General features: G+C 39.8%; 1 protein-coding gene across 1 annotated transcript in view; it reads left to right on the top strand.

Annotated features, from left to right (window-relative positions):
• The first annotated feature begins 4,158 nt into the window (after window positions 1–4,158).
• The window catches only part of LOC138173824 (ena/VASP-like protein), a 285,363-nt gene continuing 267,453 nt past the window's right edge, over window positions 4,159–22,068 (top strand). Inside the window, exon 1 of the mRNA XM_069103916.1 lies at window positions 4,159–4,419. Within this exon, the coding sequence (XP_068960017.1) occupies window positions 4,415–4,419 (5 nt within the window). The 5' untranslated portion in view covers window positions 4,159–4,414. The remainder of the gene's footprint in view (window positions 4,420–22,068) is intronic.

Here is a 22,068-nt window from a genome sequence, read left to right on the forward strand (position 1 = left end):
AGAAACCATGAACTGTAGTTATTTGTAAGTTCTGGTGGTCTATGACTCAGAACCATGTAGCATCAATGGAAAAATATGGATATTTAAAAGATAAGCCTTTGTTCCAGGGAGGAACCTGGAGTACTTAAAATGTTACTAGTTCACTGTCCATTTTTTCAATGTCTCTTCAAGACTGTGTGGTTTGTCCTTTGTTCTTGAAGAGGATCATGACATCAGGAAGATGTTGCCATGACTTTCGGGTGAATTGGATTTAAGTGAGGGAGCTCTTCAAGAGATGAATACTGATGAATCAGTTCTATGGATTGTCCAACCAACTGTGTATCATAATCTTGGTAACAGTCATTCTTCATCCATTTGCATTTTTCCTTTTGAGCAATTCAGCAAAACTCTTTTGAGTAATTATTCATCTTTTTTAGGAGGTTCTGCAATGCTCCAGTGCTTGGTGCAATGAGCATGATGTCATCAGCATCTTCCATGATGGTGGTCAATATCTTTAGTGGGCATGTCCCTTTTTATGTATCTCTTGCTTGATATTAACGGTCTAATGATCATCTGATAAAGTTTTTTTTCTTTTGTTACATCTTCCAGTGAATCTCAATGCTAAATTTTTAAGTCAAAAAATAAGCAGTGGAATCTTGTATGTTTTACTCTTTTCAATCAAACCTGATTGTAAAGATGTGGACTGTGGTAAAATAAAACTTGAAGTACACCCATTCCCTTTTGAAACTTTCATCAACGGTGCCCCATATAAGCCTATAGATAGATAGAAAGATAGATTTTAAATAAAGGCACCACATACACCAAAATATTTATAGCAAAGCTTTTTGTAGAAACAAAGTAGATACCAACTGATTGAGGAATGGCTAAACTTGTGTTATAGGAATCTGATGAAATAGCAAGGTGCCATAAGAAATAATTAATATGACGAATACAGAAAAAACCAAAAGATTTATAAGAACTGATGGAAAGTGAAATAGGAAAAATCAGAAGAATAGTATGCACAATGACTGAAACAATGTATATGGAAAGAGCAGATACTTAAAAGTAATACTAGCGGAGTGTGCTTCTCAGAGTGTTTTGGTGGCTCAGCAGCCTCAGGTCATAGCATCTTTGAAAAGAGGTTACCATGAAGATCTTTATGAAAACCCTGGCAGGAAAAACTCTCTTTTTGGAGGTAGAAAATAGTAACATTATTGTGAATATGAAAGGCAAAATCCAGGGAGGAAAGGATATTCCTCCTAATCAGCAAAGGTTTATATTTGTAGATAAGCATATGGAAGATAGTTACTACCTCTCTGACTACAACATCCAGAAGGAATCCACCCCTCATCTGGTCCTCACTTAAGGGTGACTATCAATCGCTGATTTTATTATGAAAAGAGTAATAGTATTGTTTTGTACTCATAGTCCTTTGATTTCTTAATATTTAGCTTTGAAATTTCCAGGTTCTGAATCTGATAACTGAATCTGAACTAAAATTAACAAAGGATTTTGTTGCACATTGAAAAAAAATAGGACAATAGCAAAACAAGTGAAACAATCCTGTGAAAATATAATGAAAAATCTTGACCTCAAAGAAGATCTATGAGAAAGCATCTCTCCACCTTCTTTGCAGATATGGATATATATATATGTATATGTACAATATCAGCCATCTTCAATATATTAGTTAGTTTTGCTGAATTTAGGTAGCTGAAAGAAATATTCAGTGCTCATGACTAGGCCATACCAATATAATAAAAATGACAATACCACCAAAATTAATTTACCCTTTTAATACTGTACCAATCAAATTGCCAAAGGAATACTAAAATGATAACATTTATTTGGGAAAAAACAAAAGATCTATAATTTCAAGGGAAATGATGAAAAGAAGTAGGGATGAAGCAGGAATAGCACTTCCCAACCTCAAACTATTACCTAGGGGGAAAAAAATCCTTATCTGATTAAAAAAAAACTTCTGGAAATCAGTTTGGAAGAAGTTAGGCTTAGATGAACATCTTATACCATATTCCACAATACATTCTAAATGGAAACATAATCTTAATATTAAAGGTCATATTACAAACCACCCTATGGTTTCACCTCACACCCTACAAACTGGCAAAATTGTCACACACAATAAAGGCAAGAGTCAATGTTGGAGGAGATGTGGAATGATAGGCATTATAAATGAACTTTTCTTTGAGGTGCAGCTACCCTCAAAAGTGCCTGGCACATAGTAGGTGCTTAATGAATATTTACTTACTGATTGACAAAAGTAGAGTCCAAGCCTATTTTTCTGCCACCCCCACCTGCTTTTTACCCCATCCAGAAATCCTTGCAAAGTTAACTTACAGGCCTCTAGGTCTTCTTACTTAATGAAGACCTACTCCAATTCCCTTTGCACTTTACTAAGAGTGATGGGCAATAGTCCACAATCCCTAGACTTCACTTTTTTTTTCATAGCCAGCTCTATGGTCATTCCCCCTTCATGAAACATCTTAATCTCAGGAAATGTTAGGAGATACAGGAACAATAAATCAATCAACACCCCTCTAATAGATAAGATTTCACCTTACCTTGCCCAGAACCAGTTACTTTACAGACATTTACAATCGTGCCATCTCTCTTGATGTACAGTCTTGCATTTCCATGGACAACTAGATGTCTCATAACCATCTGATGTCCAAAACCCAGCTGGGTATCTGCTCCTCCCCAAGTCCTGCCCTCTTCCTCACTTTCCTGTTACCCTCAAGAGCGCCACGGTCCTCCCAGTCACGCAAGCTGCCAACCTGGATGTCCTCACACTCAACCCCGTTGGACATCTCTCCCCTGTAGACTCCATCTGTGTGTTTTCCCTACCTCAAGTCCCTCCCCAATCCAGTCCACCCCACACTCAGCCGGCAAAAAGATCTTCCTAAAGCACAGGTCTATTTTAACCCCCATTCGTTAAATTCAGTGACTCTCTATTGCTTCCGGGATTAAATATAAAATCCTCTTTTTGACTTTTTTAAAGTCCTCAAAACCTGGCTGCGTCCTTTCCAGTCTTCTTAAATTCTTCTCTCCTCCATTTACTCCATGATCCAGTGACTCTGCCCTTCCTGTTGTTCCGCGCACTTAACTCTGCAAATCCCAAGTCCCCATCTTTTCACTAGCTGTCCTTCATCCCGGGAATATTTTTCCTCCTCACCTCCACTAAGCTTTCCTGGCTTCCCCAAAGACTCAACTCTAATCCCACCTTCTGCAAGGAAAACATTTCCCACGAAAGCTAATGCTGTGTCCCTCTGACATAACTCCCACTCACATTGCATATTGTCTCCCCAATTGGAAATGTGAACTCCTTGAGGGCAGGAAGGTATCTTTGCCTTTCTTTGGTTGGGTTTTCTTAGTGAGAGCAAAAACAGAAAAAAAGTCTTGATACCATTAATTTTTAAAAAATTTAAACATTGTTTTTCTCATATTTACCAGATACTTTTAAGGTTTATATTTTGTTTTTTTTAGATTATACATATTAGTACAGTAGTGCATGTATGTATATGTTATAAATATATATATATATAGGGGTTCATTCTCAAAAACTTTTTACTGATAAGGTATCAAAAAAGTTTGGAAATCAGTGGAGCAGATCCTTGACATTGTGTGTTCTCTCATTTCAAGGTCCCCTCCAGCTCTCACATTTTGATTCCAAAGCCTTGATGTTCCTTGAATATATGCATAACAACTCGTTACCTGGGCTCTGTACGTCCGGGGAGCAGGGTAGATAGAGCTCCCCGGTCCCTACTTACCCACTCAGCCTTTAAAGCACCCTTTAACCTAACTCCAGTCGAGCCATGTGTGACCGTGTCCTTATAGTATCAGCGAGCCTGGGACCTGGGCGTGCCCCACTTTCTTCCCTGGCCTTCTCCACGGCCTTCAGTTCTGGGGCCTCCTCCCTCTCAGTCCTCCTCTCCTCGGGTCCCGACTCGAGGAGTGGCTTTTGTGTGCTTTTCTTCTGCCCTAGGGAGTGTCCCACCTATCCTCCCCGTGAGGACCGGGAGCGCCTTGTTCAGAGCCCAGAGAGGGGAGGAGGGAGTGGGGAGGAGACACCCACGCGCGCGCTCATAGGAAAATGGCAGGGACCGAGCCACGGTTGTCAGCGGCTGGAACCTGTGGCCACAGCTAGCAGCCTGGGGTCCCTCCCCCAGCCCCAAATCAGCCAAAGGACCCCCGCCCCCACGCCACCCGCGCCCGCGATGAGCCATCAGCGTCCTTCCAAATCCAGCCAAACGCCGAGTCGCAGCCACACTACGCTTGGGGCCGGCTCCCTGACTAAAGCCCCCCATCAGCCCAGGTTCTCCTCCCTCCTCCCTCCAACCCCCCGTAGCTGCAGCTGCCAATTGGGACGCCCCCACCAGCGCCTTCACGCCACACGCAGCCGGCTCTCCGGGAAAAAATGAGGTGAGCTCGTTCAACCAGGTGAGGGTCATTCTGGGTGGGGGCGGAATGCCTGGAACCTGGGTGCAGGGCAGGGGGGCTCGCTCCTGCACCCCAGCCCCAGGCTCGCCGCGCTCTGCGGAGTCTAAGCGGACCCAGATCCAGAGCTGGGCCCGGGCTGGGTCCGGGAGGAGTCTGACACATGTGGCTGTGTTTGGCAGGGGCCCGGTAGGGGGGAGGCTGCGAGGAGGAGCTACGGCTCGTGGCCCCACCCCCCGCCCCGCCCGCAGCGTACGTCTGTCCAGAGCTGGCTGACTTCCAGCAGGGAGCTGGCCTGGCCTGGTCCAGCTCTGCCCAGCGCTGGGGGGGCCTCCCTGGGTGAGGTGAGGCAGGGCAGCTGCCCCTTCTCCCTGCCCCTCCCGGGGATGGTGGTGGTGGTGATGGTGTGGGAAGATGCTCTGGCATGTTCTCACTATTGGCACAGGTTGGGGTTGGGGTGGGGGTGGGTGGGTCTGTCACACCTGGAGGTGGGAATGTTTCTGGCAGTTCTGACTGCCACGACCTAGAGCCACATGACAGCTGATGTCATCGCTTTCTGCCATTTGACCATGAAGGAAGGGCAGACGGCCATCCGGGGGCCCTCTCTGAAGCTGTCTCTCTCCGTGATCTTGCGTTCTTCCCTTCCCCTTCCCCGTCTACTGGGATTTCTGATTATCTTTTCCCCCATATTTCTCTGTTCGTATCACTGTGGTTGTGTTTCTGCTGCTTTATCTCTTCTGTAGCAATACGTGAGTCTCCTTCAGTGGTTTTCGCTGGTCTCTCTCAGTGTCTGTGCCTCTGTATGCTGATCTCTCTCTCCCCTTCCATGTGTACTGTCTCTCTGTCCCTGTCCCTGTCCCTGACTTCAGTCTGTGCCCATCACCGATTCTCTATCTCTGTGCCTCTCGAGGTCTCTGTTCTCCGTGTATATGTTTGCGTCTGTGTGTGTTGATCTCTACATAGTTCCTCTGTCTCTCTACCTCTATGTGAATGTGTATTTTTATGAAGATATTTCTGTCTGTGTACCTGTGTTTCTTTGTCTGTATCTGTGTATATGTGTCTCTCTAGGTGAGTCTGACTCTGTTAGTATCTCTGTGATGCCTTACTCTTTCTCTCACCCTGCCTTTTGGAAGGATATATGAATTGGAAGGGACCCTATCAGGCAACAATATAGTGCAATTCATAACTGAAGAATAATCCCCTGGACAAAATACCAGACAAGAGGTCAACCATGGCCTTTGCCTGAAGACCTCTAGGTAGGAGGTACACATTCCACTTTTGAATACTTCTAATTGTTGGGAAGTTTTTCCTTATATCAAAACTAAATTAGTATCTTTTTTAACCTCTAGCCATTGCTACGTCTCCCTCACACCTCTCTCTTCCCCCCAATTAAAAATGGAGAACGGGTGGGGAGCGGGAGAAACGTTACAGCAAACAAGCATCTTTGGAGCAAAACAAATCCACACAAAGGCCATGTCCAAAAAAAACTGAATATCTCTTTTTTCTTTGAGTCCATCTCAGAAGGTAGGCAACATGCTCCATCATAATCTGGAGATATGGTTTGTCATTGCCTTGAGCATCATTTTAAGGCTTTCAAATCTGTTCTCCTGGTTCCATTCACTTCACCTGCACCAATTTATACAAACTAGGATTCTGATATGTTTTTACACCAAACTGTATGTGTGTACACTCCTTTTTCTGGTTCAGATAAGAGTGAGGTTCACCGGGTGCCTATTCCTCTCCACCTCTTCCTCTATGCTTGTACACTCTTTGTTTGCACCTCAATTCTGAGAAATAGAAAGCTCTACCCCTTCCTCCTTTCTAAACTACTGTGTTCCTTTAACTCTCTTTTCTCCTTGTCCTCTCCAAACTCTCAGAGCAGAACTGATTCATGCCTTGTTCTTTGTCCTCTGTTTTCCTTGTTTACTATCTTCAAAATCTTTTGAAAACATTAAGGTTCTGAAGGAACATGTTTCTTCTCCCCCATTAGGACATGACCATTACATCATCATACAGATTCAAGCACATATTCTAATAAATGTACTTTTCCAGATTTCTCTGGATTCTCATATATGTATTTCAAAGGTCCTACTCAGCTTTGGTCTTTTCATGATAAATACTTGAAAATCCTCTATTTCATGAAAGGACTCCCTCCCCATCACCCCTAATCCCATAGAATTATACTCATTTTGGTTAGGGTTAAGTTATTCTTGATTGTAAGACGACATCATTTGACTTTTGGAATATTGTATTCAAATATTTTCTCTTATTTTTAGTAGAAATTGCCAGGTCTTGTGTGATTATGGTTGCAGTTCTTTGATAGGTAAACTTCTGGATCCCTGTGGTATTTTTTGGTTGTTAATGTTGGAGCTGCGGATATTGCCTCTGACATTCCTGGACTTTTCCTTTGGAGGTTTCCTTTAGGAAGTGATTGGCAGATTTTTTTCTACCTTTGCTTTGTTCTCTATTAGATCTGGCCAGTTTTCATTTGTGCCTTCTTGAAATACAGGATGCCCCAAAAGTCCAAATGTAATCTTAAGCCTTAATAGCTTTTATTATATATTATAATCTAGTAATAATAGCTTATATTATACATTATAACCCTATAGATCACATAGTATACAGGATTTTTTTCTTAAAAAAACTAGTGGTTTTCAGGGAATCCACTGATTTTTAAATTATCTTTCCTTGTCTTGTTTTTCAGGTCAATTGTTTTCTCATATCAGATATCTTAAATTTTCTTCTGTGTTTCCAATCATTAACTTTGTTCTAATATATTTTTGCTCCCTCATGAAGTCATTGATTTCTATCTGGCTTATTCTAGTTTTCAGGGATTTTATTTCTTGGGTAAGGTTTACCACTTCCTCTTCTAAGCTATTTATTATCCTTCCAACTCTTTCCAACAAAGCTTTTATTTCATTTATCCCTTGCTTTATTTCTTCAAGATAATCAAGTCTTTGTGAAATGTCCTTTTTCCCCCCTTTAAGTCTATGCTTAAGTTGTTATGGAATTTCTCCTTCTAGGTTGGATTTTTGAACATCACTAGAACTGCAAGAATTTTTTTTACACTGGTCAGTGTCTTCCTTGGTTTACTTATCCTTCCAGTTTAGATTCCTGTGCCAGGGTCATGTGCTGCCCCCTGCCATGTTTTTTGTTTGTTTTCTTGACTGACTGACCTCACACCAGCTTTTTTTGTGAATAGTTATTTTTTCCAATTCATATAAAGATAACTTTCAACATTCCTTTTTTAAAGATTTTAAGTTCCAAATTTTCCTCCATCTCTTCTCTATCCCCTCCCCAAGATGTCAAGCAATCTAATATAGGTCATACACATGTAATCATGTTAAACATATTTCTACATTAGTCATGTTGTGCAAAAGAAGCAAAACAAAAGGGGAAAACCATTAAAACAAACCAAAAAGTGAAAATAGTATACTTCAATCTGCATTCAAACTCCATAGTTCTTTCTATGGATAGCATTTTCCATCATGAATCTTTTGGAATTCTCTTGGATCATTGTATTGCTGAGAAGAGCTAAGTTTATAGTTGATCATTGCACAATGCTGCTGTTACTGTGTACAATGTTCTCCTGATTCTGTTCACTTTACTCAGCATCAGTTCATGTAAGTCTTTCCAGTTTTTTCTGAAGTCTGCCTGCACATAATTTCTTATAGCACAATAGTATTCCATTACATTCATATACCACGACTTGTTCAGCCATTCCCCAATTGATGGGCATCCCCTCAATTTCCAAGTCTTTGCCACCACAAAAAGAGCTTCTATAAATATTTTTGTACTTGTAGATCCTTTCCCCTTTTTAATGATCTCTTTGGGATACAGATCTACTACTAGTATTGCTAGATCAAAGGATATGCACAGTTTTATAGCCTTTTGGATATAGTTCCAAATTGCTCTCCAGAATGATTGGATCAGTTCATAGCTCCACCAACAATGTATTAGTATTCCAATTTTCCCATGACTTTTCCAGCATTTATAATTTTTCTTTTCTGTTATATTAGCCAATCTTATTGGTGCAAAGTGACACCTCAGAGTTGTTTTAATGTGCATTTCTCTAATCAATGGTGATTTAGAGCATTTTTTCATATGACTAAGGATAGTTTTGATTTCTTTGAAAACTACCTGTTCATTTCCTGTGACCATTATCAATTGGAGAATGACTTGTATTCTTATAAATTTAACTCAGTTCTTTATATATTTGAGAAATTAGACTATTAACAGAGGTATTTGCTATAAAAATTGCTTTTCAACTTTCTGCTTTCCTTCTAATCTTGATTGCATTTGTTTTGGTTGTGCAAAAACTTTTTTAATTAAATGTAATCAAAATTATCCATTTTGCATTTCATAATTCTCTCTCTCTTGTTTGATCATAAATTCTTCCCTTCTCCATAGCTGACCAGTGAACTATTCTTTGCTCTCCTAATTCTCTTAAGGTATCACCCTTTATGTCTAAATCATGTACCCATTTTGACCTTGTCTTGGTATACAGTATGAGATGTTGGTCTAGGCCTAGTTCCTGCCATACCATTTACCAGTTTTCCCAGCAGTTTTTGTCAAATAGTGAGTTGTTATCCCAGAAGCTGGAGTCTGGGTTTACCAGACAGTAGATTACTGTAGTCATTGACTTCTGTGTCTTGTGTACCTAATCTATTCCACTGATCCACCAGTCTATTTCTTAGTCAGTACAAAATCATTTTCATTTTTGCTGCTTTATAATATAGTTTTAGTTCTGGTTTGTCTAGGCCACCTTTCTCTGCATTTTTTTCTCGTTAATTCCCTTGATATTCTTGACCTTTTGTTCTTCCAGATGAATTTTGGTATTATTTTTTGCTACTTCTAGAAAATAATGTTTTTGGTAGTTCGATGGTGTGGCACTGAATAATTAAATTAATTTAGGTAGAATTGCCATTTTTATTATTTTAACTCAGCTTACCTATGAGCAATTGATATTTTTTTCATTGTTGAGGTCTGAATTTATTTGGGTGAAAAGTGTTTTGTAATTGGGTTCATGCAGTTCTTGAGTTTGTCTTAGTAGGCTTGCTATGTTTTTAGTGGTGTGGATGGTTCTGTTTCATCTTGCCTTATGGCAGCTAGGTTCCTGCCTTGACCTGTGCCACAACACAATTTCATTGTTCAGCCCTTCATGCATCTTTGAGGTTCAAAGTGCTAGACCTTCAGGGCCCTCTGTGGCATCTCAGAACAGAGTGTAAGGACCTCAGAAAGCCATGGTATCCTGGCTGTCTCAGAGGTTGCCAATCTGAGGGGCTTTACAGATCCTGGCTCTGGGTTTTGTTTTATTATATGTTTTCTCCCAATTACATGTTAAAACAATTTTTTAAATATTTGGATTTTTATTCTTCCTTCTCTCCCCCCTCCCTGATCAGATATAGGTTATGCATTTGCAATAATGAAAATATTTACATATTAGTCATTTTGTACAAGAAGACTTGAATAAAAGAAAAAATGAAAGTGGAAAATAGCATGCTTCAGACTACATTCAAATAATATCAATTATTTCTCTGGAAGCAGATAGTAAGTTCATCATTAGGCCTTTGAGATTGCCTTAGATCATTGTATTGCTGAGACTAGCTAAGTCATTTATAATTCTTCATCCAACAATATTCCTGTTACTGTGTATAAGGTCCTCCTGGTTCTGGTCATTTAATTTTTATCAGTTCATGTAAGTCTTTCCAGGTTTTTCTGAAATCATTCTGCTTGTCATTTCTTATAGCACGATAAGATTCCATTATATCATATACCACAGCTTTTTCAGCTGCCCCCAATTGATAGGCATCCCTTTCATTTCCAATTTTTGTTCAAATAGGTCTTTCCCCACCCCTCAACTCTTTTTTATCTCTTTTGGATATAGACCTAGCAGTGGTATTGGTGGATCAAAGGATATGCACAGTAGATGTAGTTCCAAATTGTTTTCCAGAATGAATGGATGAGTTCACAACTCTACCAGCAGTGCATTAGTGTCTCGGTTTTCGCACATCCCCTCCAACATCCATCATTTTCCCTTTTTTGTCAAATTAGCCAACATGATAGGTGTAAAGTGGTATCTCAGAGTTGTTTTAATTTGCATTTCTCTAATCAATAGTGATTTACAACATTTTTTCATATGACTATAGATAGCTTTGATTTCTTTGTATGAAGACGCCTGCTCATATCCTGTGATCATTTATCAGCTGATGAATGACTTGTATTTTTATAAATTAGATTCAGTTCTCTATATATTTGAGAAATGAGACCTTTATCAGAAACACTGATTGATAAGATTCTTTCCCCGTTTTCTGCTTTCCTTATAATTAATTAATTGATATTTAGTTTTCAACAGTCATTTCTACAAGATTTCAAGTTCCAGATTTTCTCCCCATCTCTCTCCTCCCCCCCCCACCCCAAGATGGCATGCATTCTGATTATCCCTTCCCTCAGTCTGCCCTCCCTTCTAACCCCTCCCATCCCCTTCCCTTCTATTTTTCTGTAGGGTAAGATAGATTTCTATACCCCATTGTCTACATGTCTTATTTCCCAGTTGTATGTAAAAACAATTTTTAACAATTCATTTTTGAAATTTTGAGTTTCAAATTCTCTCCCTTCATCTCTTCCCACCCACCCTCATTGAGAAAGCAAGCAATTCAGTATAGGTTATACATGTGTAGTTATGGAAAACACTTCCAAAACATGTTGTGAAAGACTAAACTATATTTTCCTCTATCCTATCCCATCCTCCATTTATTTTATTTTCTCCTTTTATCCTATCCTTTTTCCTTTTTTTACTTTATTTTCTCTTATTTTTTTTCGTTTTTCAAATGCTTTATTACCGTCTGATTTACATCATTCATTTCTGCCAGATTTTGAGTTGCAAATTTTCTCCCCATTTTTCCCCTACCCACTGCCCCAAAATAGCAGTCCCACAGGATAACCCCTCCTCCAATCTGCTTTCTCCCATATCTTCTCCCATACCCCTTTCAACTTTTCCAGTAGGGCATGGTGGATCTTTATGCCCCAGTGCCTGTATATCTTATTTCCCAATTACATGTAAAATAGTATTAATAATAGTGTATATATACATATATTTTTTTTAAACATTTGATTTTAAAACTTTGAATTCCAGACTCATTCCCTTCCTCCCTTGTCACCCACCCTTACTGGGAAGATAAGCAGTTCAGTATAGGTTGTACACGTGTAGCTAATTCACAACATTAACATAGTAGATATATTGTAAAAGACTGACTATATTTCCCTCCCTCCTATCCCACCTCCCACTTGTTCTATTCTCTACTTTGATCCCATCCCATTTCAAAAGTGTGTGCTTCCAACTTCCCTCCCCCCCAGCCTTCCCTCCTTTCCATCCTCCCCCCTCTCTTTCCCTTCCCCCCTACTCTCCTGTAGGGTGAGATACCCTATTTAGTGTGTATGTCATTCTCTCCCCGAGCCAAATTCAATGATAATAAGGTTGACCCACTCCCTTTTGCCTTCCTATTCTCCCCCTCCATTGTAACCATTTTCCCTTGCCTCTTCTAAATGAGATAGTTTACCCCATTCTGTCTCTCCCCATCTCCTGTCATTATAATCTTCTCTCATCTTTTAATTTCACCTTTTAAGTATCATCCCTTCCTATTAAATTGCTCCTGTGCCATCTATCTATGTTTACCTGTATACATATATAAACATTCACATACGTATTTATATGCCCATATACCCTCCAATATAGACACACACACATCTATACATAAATGTATATGTATATATATATATATATATATATATATATATATATATATATATATATATTTCTATTCCCCTCAACTATTTTCATACTGAGAAAAGTTTCATCAGTTACAATTATTGTTTTTCCATATAGGAACGTTAATAGTTCGACTTTGATAAGTTCCTTATGATTTCTTTTCCCTATTTGCCTTCTCAAGCTTCTCTTGCTTCTTGTATCTGAATGTCAAATTTTCTATTCAACTCTGGTTTTTTCAGCAAGAAAGCCCTCTATTCCACTGAAAGACCATATTTTCCCCTGAAACACAATACTCAGTTTTGCTGGGTAGGTGATTCTTGGTTTTAATCCCAGCTCCTTTGACCTCCGGAATATCATATTCCAAGCCCTTCAATCCCTCAGTGTAGAAGCTGCCAGATCCTGGGTTAGCTGATTGTGTTTCCACAATATTCAAATTGTTTCTTCCTGGCTGCTTGTAATATTCTCTCCTTGATCTGGGAATTTCAGAACCTGGCTATAATATTCTTAGGAGTTTTCTTTTAGGGATCTTTTACAGGAGGTGATCAGTGGATTCTTTCAACCTCTAGTTTGCCCTCTGGTTCTAAAACATCAGGGCAATTTTCCTTGAGAATTTCTTGGAGGATGATTTCTAGGTTCTTTCTTTGATTATGGCTTTCAGGCAGTCCAATAATTTTTAAATTATCTCTCCTGAATCTATTTTCCAGGTCAGTGGTTTTTCCCATGAGGTATTTCAAATTGCCTTCCATTCTTTCATTTGTTTGGATGTGTTTAACAGCATCTTGATTTCTCATAAAGTCATTAGCTTCCATTTGCTCCAGTCTAATCCTGAAAGAATGATTCTCCTTATTGAGCATTTGAGATTCTTTTTCCATCTGGCAAATTTGGTTTTTTAAGACATTCTTCTCCTCATTGCTTTTTTGCCATTTGAGTTAGTCTATTTTTTAAGGTATGGTTTTCCTCCGTCAGGCTGTTGACTTTCATTTTGTAATTTTCTTGCATTGTTCTCATTTCTCTTCCCAATTTTTCCTCCACTTCTCTTATCTGCTTCTTAACATGCTCTATGGCCTGTAACCAGCTTGTATTTTCCTTTGAAGCTTTTGGTGAAGGAGTTCTGACTTCACTTTTTTCCTTCTGTTCCATGCTTTGATCCTTTTTGTCCCCAAAATAGGAGTCTAATGTTGGATTCTTCTGTTTGCTTTGCTTCCTTTTCCTCATATTGCCCCTCAGTCACTTGACCCCTGGGCTTTTTGCCACAGTAGGACTCTGCTACCAGACAGGGGAGCTTCATACCAAATCCTGGGGTTTTCTCAGCTGATGGAGGTATTAGTTGGGTGCCCTCTCTGAAGCCTCCACATGCTCTGGCAAGCTGGTCACACACCCCAGGACCTCCACCCTAGACCGCAATCCAGATCCAAGCAGGTTAAAGCAAGAGCGATTACCCCTCAGACTGGTCACTTGGTGCCCCTACAGTCTGCAGGCCAGGAGCTGAATCTGCCACATGGCTGCAGCTGTGCCACAGCCCTCAGTGGCTTCTCCCCCCGGGGGCAAAAGCTGATGCACTCCCAACTACTGGGTCCCAAAGTCCACATTGCACTGACCTCTCACTTTGTCCTTAGCATCTATGCGTTGATAATTCTGGACCACCACAGCTGCTGGTAATCTGGAGTCCCTCCAGTGGGCCACTGGTCAGGCCTGCCCTGGGGCTAAAACCTTGGTGTGGAGCTGGGCTCGGCTCCCAGAGCGCTGTGCTGGCTGATTCCTGCCTGCCTGCCAGGCTGTCTTCAGCATGAGGTTTTCTTCTCTGTGTCATTTTGTGGGTTCTGTAGCTCCAAAGTTTGTTCAGAGTCCACTTTTACATGGATTGGAGGTGGTGAGAGCCAAAGCCACACGGAGGTCCTGTTTCTACTCTGCCATCTTGACTTTGCCTCCAAAATCCTGATCCTATCCTTTTTAAAAAGTGATTACTTCTGACTACCCCCTCCCCCAATCTGCCATCCCTTCTTTCATTCCCCCTTCCTCTTATGCCCTTTCCCTTTACTTTCCTGTAAGGTAAGATACCCAGTTGAGTGCATATGTTATTCCTTCCTTAAGCCAAATCTGATGAGAGTAAAGTTTACTCATTCCCTCTCATCTCCCCCTCTTTCTTTCCATTATGAAACCTTTTCCTTTCCTTTTTTATGTGAGATAATCTACTCCATTCTATCTCTCCCTTTTTCTTTCTCCCAATATATTCCTCTCTCAACCCTTAATTTTATTTTTTTGATATCATCCCTTCATATTCAACTCACCCTGTGCCATCTATCTATCTATCTATCTATCTGTCTTAATAATGAGAAAGGTCTCATGAGTTACAAATATCATCTTTCTATTTAGGAATGTAAACAGTTCAACTTTAATAAGTTCCTTATGATTTCTCTTTCTTATTTATCTTTCCATGCTTCTCTTGATTCTTGTATTTGAAAGTCAGATTTTCTGTTTAGCTCTGATCTTTTCATCAAGAATGCTTGAAAGTCCTCTATTTCATTGAATATCCATTTTTCCCCCGAAGTATTATACTTAGTTTTGTTGGGTAGATGATTCATAGTTTTAATCCTAGCTCCTCTGACTTCTGGAATATCATATTCCAAGCCCTCTGATCCCTTAACATAGAAGCTGCTAGACCTTGTGTTATCCTCAGTATTGTATTTCCACAGTACTCGACTTGTTTCTTTCAGTCTGCTTGTAATATTTTCTCCTTGACCTGAGAACTCTAGAATTTGGCTACAAAATCCCTAGGAGTTTTTCTTTTGGAATATCTTTCAAGAGATAATTGATTGATTCTTTAAATTTCTATTTTACCCTCTGGTTATAGACTATCAGGACAGTTTTCCTTAATAATTTCTGGGAAGATAATGTCTAGGGTTTTTTTTTTACTGTGACTTTTAGGTAGTTCAATAATTTTTAAATTATCTCTCCTGTATCTATTTTCAGGTCAGTGGTTTTTCCAATGAAATATTTCACATTGTCTTCTATTTTTTATTCTTTTAGTTCTGTTTTATAATTTCTTGATTTCTCATACAGTCATTATATTCCATTTGCTCAATTCTAATTTTGAAGGAATTATTTTCTTCAGTGAGCTTTTGGAGCTCCTTTTCTATTTGGCCAATTCTGTTTTTACCACATTTTTCTCCTCATTGACTTTTTGGACCACAATTGACATTTGGGTTAATCTATTTTTTAAGGTGTTATTTTCTTCAGTATTTTTGAGGTCTCCTTTAGTAAGCTGTTGACTTGTTTTTCATGATTTTCTTTCATCACTTTCCTTTCTCTTCCCAATTTTTCCACTGCTTCTCTTACTTGATTTTCAAATTCCTTTTTGAGCTCTTCCATGGCCTGCAACCAATTCATATTTTTCTTGGAGGTTTTTGATGTAGGAGCTTTAACTTTGTTATCTTCTTCTGGTTTTATGTTTTGATCTTTTTTTGTTTCCAAAGTAAGATTCTATAGTCTGATTTTTTTTTACAGTGTTTGCACATCTTCCCAACCAAATACTTGACATTCTAATACTTTGTCAAGGTAGGACTCTGCTTCCAGTGGGGGTGGGGGGTGGGATGGATGTACTGTCCCAGGCTTCAGGAACTTTGTATCAACTGCTCCATCTCTCCCCACCCCCGTCTGTGGGCTCAGAGCTCCAGAAGAAGCCTCTGATGCTGCTGCTACCACCACCACCCTGGGGCTGGAGCCAGACTGTGCTGCTCTTTCACCCAGTTCCCCAAAGTTTTCCCACTGATCTTCCATGCTGTCTTTGGTGCTTATGGTTTGAGAAGTGTGTAAATTGACACAGCTGCCAGTGATTCAGTCCCCTGAAGCCTGCTCTGTCCATGTCTGTGCTGGTGTGGTCCATGACAGAATGCGTTCTGCTCCCAGCCCAGTGTGATAGACCCTTCCTGTTAGCCTTCCAGGCTGTCTTGGACTGGAAATGTGTTTCATTCTGTCATTTTGTGGGTTCTATAGCTTTATAATTTGTTTAGAGTCTTTTTCATAGGTGTTTGGAGAGGTTTGGGGGAGAGCTCAAGCAAGTCCCTGCTTTTACTCTGACATCTTGGCTCTGCCCCCTGTACTTACAATTTTGGTTGCATTGGCTTTGTTTATGCAAGACCTTTTAATTTTATGCAATCAAAGATATCTATTTTACATTTCGTAATGCTGTCTCTTGCTTGGTCCTAAATTCTTTTCTTACCCATATATCTGACAGATAAGCTATTCCATGCCCTCCTAATTTGCTTATGGGATCATCCTTTATGTGTAAATTATGTTCCCATTTTGACCTTCTTCCCACACATACACACTCCTTGAAAGAACCTAAGTACTTCTCACCATTCTGAAGCTTTCTAACATGCAGGCACAAACGTGTGTCTCTAGTTTCTCTCTGCCTCCCCAACAGGCTATTGGTATGTTTTCTAGTACTGGTTCTGGCTTTCTTAGTATGACCTTTTCCTATCACCCATGGACTTTTTGTACAATTCTGAGATGGAAGAAAACATTTCTTATAGTTTCTCATATGATTTGTTAACCATTATTCAGTTTGGTGTAGATATTTTTTTCTAGGGTTTTTCCTAGAATAGGTCTATGGGAGGTAGCCGGTCATCATGGCCAGAAGTCCAACTCAGCATCTTCTTACTAACTCTCTAGTCATCTTGGCTTTCATCTCTCTATTAGCCACTTTTGTTTTGTTTCTTCTTATCCAAAAGTCATTTCCCTTTGTAGAGAAAACAAAAGAAAATAAGAGGTAAACATTTCAACCTTCTCTGTCTTTTCTGTCCAAATACTATCCCTTTGATCCTCCTCCTTTACTCAATGTAGCTTTGAGAGCAAAATAGCAATAGCAGCAACAACCCATTTTTGTTACTCTTAGGTTTCCTCACTAGCCTCAGCTTATTTTTAATTTTGGCACTCGTGACAGGATTGGTACAGGAATATACCAAACTTTCATATTTATATTCTGTTACACTCATGGTTTCCAGGTTTAAAACAAGCATGATGTTTTTGTTTTTAAAGCCAAGTTTATCAATGAGTTCCATGGGCATATTTGTTAATCCCTTTACACATTTCCCCCATCTTCCAGTTCATCATAATTGTTTTTCTTTGTGTTTTCAGAATTTAATTCTTGAGAATGTTCTAGCTCCTCTTGGCCTTACTCTCCTTGTTGAACTTTACCCCATGAGATGCTAGCTCTCTTTTCACAGGACCCATTGGAATCTTCTATTCCCAATTCTATGTTATGTGTCATTCATTAATTCATTCATTCAAAAAGCATTTATTGAGCCTGTGCTTAATAAATGTGCCAGGCATTTGCTAAGTACTGGTTCATATTTTTCCTTCTTTGTCACAATTTCTAAGATAAAGAAATGGAACAATCTCTTCCCTTCAAGGTTCCTATCATTTCTACCCCAACAACCAATTCCTTAAAGTCAGTGAGACTCAGATCCAAAATACAAGTTCCTCCTTTTTTGGTTCCTGTACCTTTTAAAGAATGAAATTATAATTAAGAAAATCATAAAGTGATCAGCTGCTCTTGTGTGGTAGAGAAGACCAGCAAATGTCCATAGCATTGAAGTCCCCCATCGCTACTATAATATGTGTGTGTGCCAAGATCAGGATTTGTTCCTGAACTCCTCATCCAGAATTCTTTTTCTAAGTCTTCTGTAACATATGCCTATGACAATTATCATTTAAGTGTCTTCCTCTAGTGATCTAGTGATCTTTTCCCCAATTGCTCTCTACTCTACCTCTCTTCCTCTGATTCCTGGATTTCTTTACATGACTATAAATGCAGGGGTGCTATGGTACAGGGAAAAGAGAGCAGGATTTGGTGTCAGAGGATGTGGGTTCCAATTATGACTCTCCTACTTAAGTAACTGTGTAATCTTGGACACATCCCTAACCTCTCTGGGTTTCAATGTCCTTCACTATAAAATGAAGGGGTTAGATGGAATGGCTTCTCAGGTCCTTCCTAGCTTAAACTATTATACTGCTGTTTGTAACCATCCTCTTCCTTTGAATATTGTTCCAGAATCATATTCCAGACACATCTCATCCCACAAAATCTCAATGACGTCTATAATGTTGAATTTATTCCTTGTATTAGGGTCTCTGCTTCACCTTCCTTCCTTATCCATTCTTTGTTCATTTGTGTCTTTCTCTACTGTTTTTGTTGTGTCTTTCTGCTCTTTCTCTCTCTCTATTTCTTCTGCGCCTGGCTCTGTGTGTTTGTCTCTCTCTTCTCTGTGTCTCTGTTTTTCAAGTCATCTTGGTTTTCTGTCTGTGTATTTCTCTCTTTATCTCCCTGTCTTTGTGTCTTTTGCTCTCTCCCTCTATATCTCTCTCTATGTTTCCATGCATATGTCATGCTCCACTTGGTGGATGTCCTAGGAGACACCTGAAGGGCTGCCTTAGCAAAAGAAGCCCATGGCAGGGTTGTTTCCTGCTTTCGGAAAGCCTGAAGAAAAGGAGGTTTTCAGTTAATTGATTGATTGATTGATTAACCATCAATGGAGCATAGTATATAATTTAGACACCATATGAATCTATCCTGAGCTATGAAGTGATTTCATCAGAGGATCACTCAGTACTCACGTTCTTGCTGTCCCTAGCTGTAAGATAAGCATTTCTCGCCAAAGTGCTCACCACCATCTCTTTCTCTTCCTAAAACCCTGAGCTGTCAAGTCCTGAGGCCAGAGTGAGTGCTGGGATTCAATATTGATCTAGAGATATGAGGAAAATAAGGAATATTATTCTGTATTATGAGAATTATAGAAATATCTATGTGGTCTTAGGCCCCCACCCATATTTGTTTAGGAAATGTCCATCTATCTAATTTATTTTCTATATTCACATTATACTGGCAATCCATACCAGGGCCATATACATTGTATTAAAAAATAAGTAAGACATTTGTTAAGATCTATTTCATGATATGCTCAGCCTAATTGCCTCCCAACTATCCCTTCAACCACCTCCACCATTCTCAGGACAAAGGGAAGAGGGGATCAGGGGAAGGAGTTATGTGTTTGTAGCACCCTAAAACCAATTCTACAAACAATTAAGAGAAAAGGAGGGAGAGGGGGAATTGACAAGTGTCTGGATTCAGCTTCCCAGCTTGCTCTCACCAGCAACTGAGATCTCCTGGTAACTGCTGGTCCATCCCCATTCCATCCCAACTTTTAAGTTCTTACCACCCCAGTATTTTGGAGCTCTTTCCCTCAGCTATTGCAGTTCTCCAGGACTATCCATGCTCAACCTTCTCTTCATTGTTTTTTTGTTTGCTTTTTGTTTTTTGATTTTTGGAAGAGGGGAGGGCAGAGCGATTGGGGTTAAGTGACTTGCCCAAAGTCACATGGCTGACATGGTTAAGTGTCTGAGGCTGAATTTGAATTCAGGTCCTCCTGACTCCAGGGCCAGTGCTCTATTCACTGTACCACCTAGCTGCCCCCCTTGTCTTCATTGTACCTCAGTTATAAATGACCAGTGGTTGCAGGTTGCCTGTCCCACTGAGAGCTCTCAACATCAGCTTCTCTCCTCCTGGCTGTATGAAAGGAAATGAATGGAGTTTGAATGAGAAGACTGGTGGGCTGGAAGGCTTTCCCAAAGGCAAAGTCAGTGGCTGATAAGCAGGATGACAGTCAACTTGCACATTCATATTAAAAATCTCCCCCATCTCCCACCTAGTCATGCAACTTCACCCCTGCCCTGAATCTACTCAGCTACTTCCTGCTTTTAATATCCTGCTGGCTTAGTTTCCCTAGTCACATCTCTCATGTTCTCTCAGACTCCCAGAAAGATGAAATGCACCATAGACTTTGCTCAATCTCTCTCATCTCTTTCTCACTGTATCTTTCTCTGTGTGTTTTTCTATTTATTTTATGTCTTCCTCTGGGTGTTTCTCTTTCCTTTTGGCTATATTTCTTTCTTCCTCTTCTCCATCTCTACTCTCTATTTTCCTCTCTATCTCCCCAGATCTCTGTGTGCTTCTATATTTCTTCCTATGCATGTCTCTCTCCTGTGTGCATCTGTCTTTCTTTTTTTCTCTGCCTCTGTATTTCTCTGTGGTTTTTCTTTGTATATAAGAAATGGTTGTGTATCTCTTTGTCTCTCTGGGTCTGTATGTATCTTTCTTTATGTCTCTTCACATGTCTCTGTCTGTCTCTATATGTACATCTGCCTTTCTTGCCTTATCCCCCTTGCATGGTCTAATGGTCACATGGCTAGTAAATGTCTACATAAATTTTAGCTATGTAATCATAGTACATTGATATGTCTATGAATGCTGGCTCTGCATGGAGTCTGAATAGAATATTCTGGGAAACAGATTCATCCTTGGTACTTTGTCTCTGTCTGTCTTCCCTGCTCCCTTAAGATAAATGAAAAATGGTGCCTATTTTTGCAAGGACTGTTTGAATATTATGTCTAGTAGAAACTGGGAGAAATCTCTGTCATGATCGGAGAATATTAATTGCTGCCCTTGTGAAAGTTGTGATATGAAATCAGAAGCTTTCTGATTCCTTCAGTGTGGTATAAAGGGTCTGGATTCAGGGGAGACCTGGACTTGAGTCTTGTTCCAGACACCTGTAAGCTGTGTCACCCTTGGCAAGTCACTTAACTTTGTGAGTCTGCATTTACTTATCTATAAAGAAGGAATAAAACCTATGGTAATTTCTAGGGTTCTTGTGAGGATCAAATAATATTATATATGTATAAAGTATTTATAAAACTTAAAGCTCTATATAATTGATTTTTTTTTTTGCTTTTTGGAGAGCAATTGGGATTAAGTGACTTGCCCAAGGTCACATGGCTAGCTTTTGTGTTAAGTGTCTAAGGCTGGATCTGAACCCAGGTTCTCCTGACTCCAGGGCCGGTGCTCTATTCACTACAACATCTAGCCTCCCTGGGTGTAATTGATTTTCAAACTTTTAAAATTGTATACCTTTATCAGTAAAAAAAAATGTTTTTTGAAATGCACCCCAAGTATCTGTACATTTATTTGTAAATTACACACATATACTACCATATTAATAATCATTTACATTGTAAAACATAAACATTTGAAAGATGAGATAAAATGAACTAATATTTGATTGTGAAGGACATAAGGAACTATTGGAGTTTATTGGGGAGGAGAGTAGAGAAGCCTTTGCTTCAGGAATATCTATTTGTCCATTATGAGAACAGATTGGAATATAAAGAGACTTGAGTCAAGGCAATTAGAAGGCTATTGCAGTAGTCCAGGCAAGTGGTGATATGGGTCTGAACTAGGCTGGTGGCTGTGTGAATAGAAGGAAAGGAATATTTGTAAGAGGTGTTATATAGGGAGAGCCAACAGGACCCAGCAACTGACTGCTTATGAAGAGGGAGAGGGAGTGAGGGATCATGGGTGGCATGGAAGTTTTGTATCTGAGTGGCTGGAAGAAACAGTGATGTATGAAAGAGGAGGAAGTTAAGGGCAAAATCATGTACTTAGACACGTGGTTCTGATCTCTACCCATCCATGGCTGCTTATCCTGTGCAACTCATTCTGACCCACCAAATGTGAAAAGAGAGAGTTTTTACTCACCAGTCACCGTCTAGGAATATAGAAGCTGCCACAAGCTGCCTTCCCCTGCCACCAAGTGATCTGAGAGGAGGGAATAAAGGGGACGGGGGGAGAAGAGCATAGAATTTTATCTGTGCATCTTCTAGAAAAGGTACTTGAGTCACAAAATGATAAGTGCCTGGAGGTGCCATGCTTCAATCAGAAAGGAAGAGGTTAGGCACTCCTACAACCATTGGAGGCCAGGGACTAAGAGAAATAGCAGGCAATGAAAGGAGGCTGGGATTGTTGGGGAGATAAA

Source organism: Petaurus breviceps, unplaced genomic scaffold (assembly GCF_028583685.1).
Source record: "Petaurus breviceps papuanus isolate PSGF00001 unplaced genomic scaffold, PetGlider_PUasm1.0 65, whole genome shotgun sequence".
In the NCBI taxonomy this organism is placed as follows: Eukaryota; Metazoa; Chordata; class Mammalia; order Diprotodontia; family Petauridae; genus Petaurus; species Petaurus breviceps.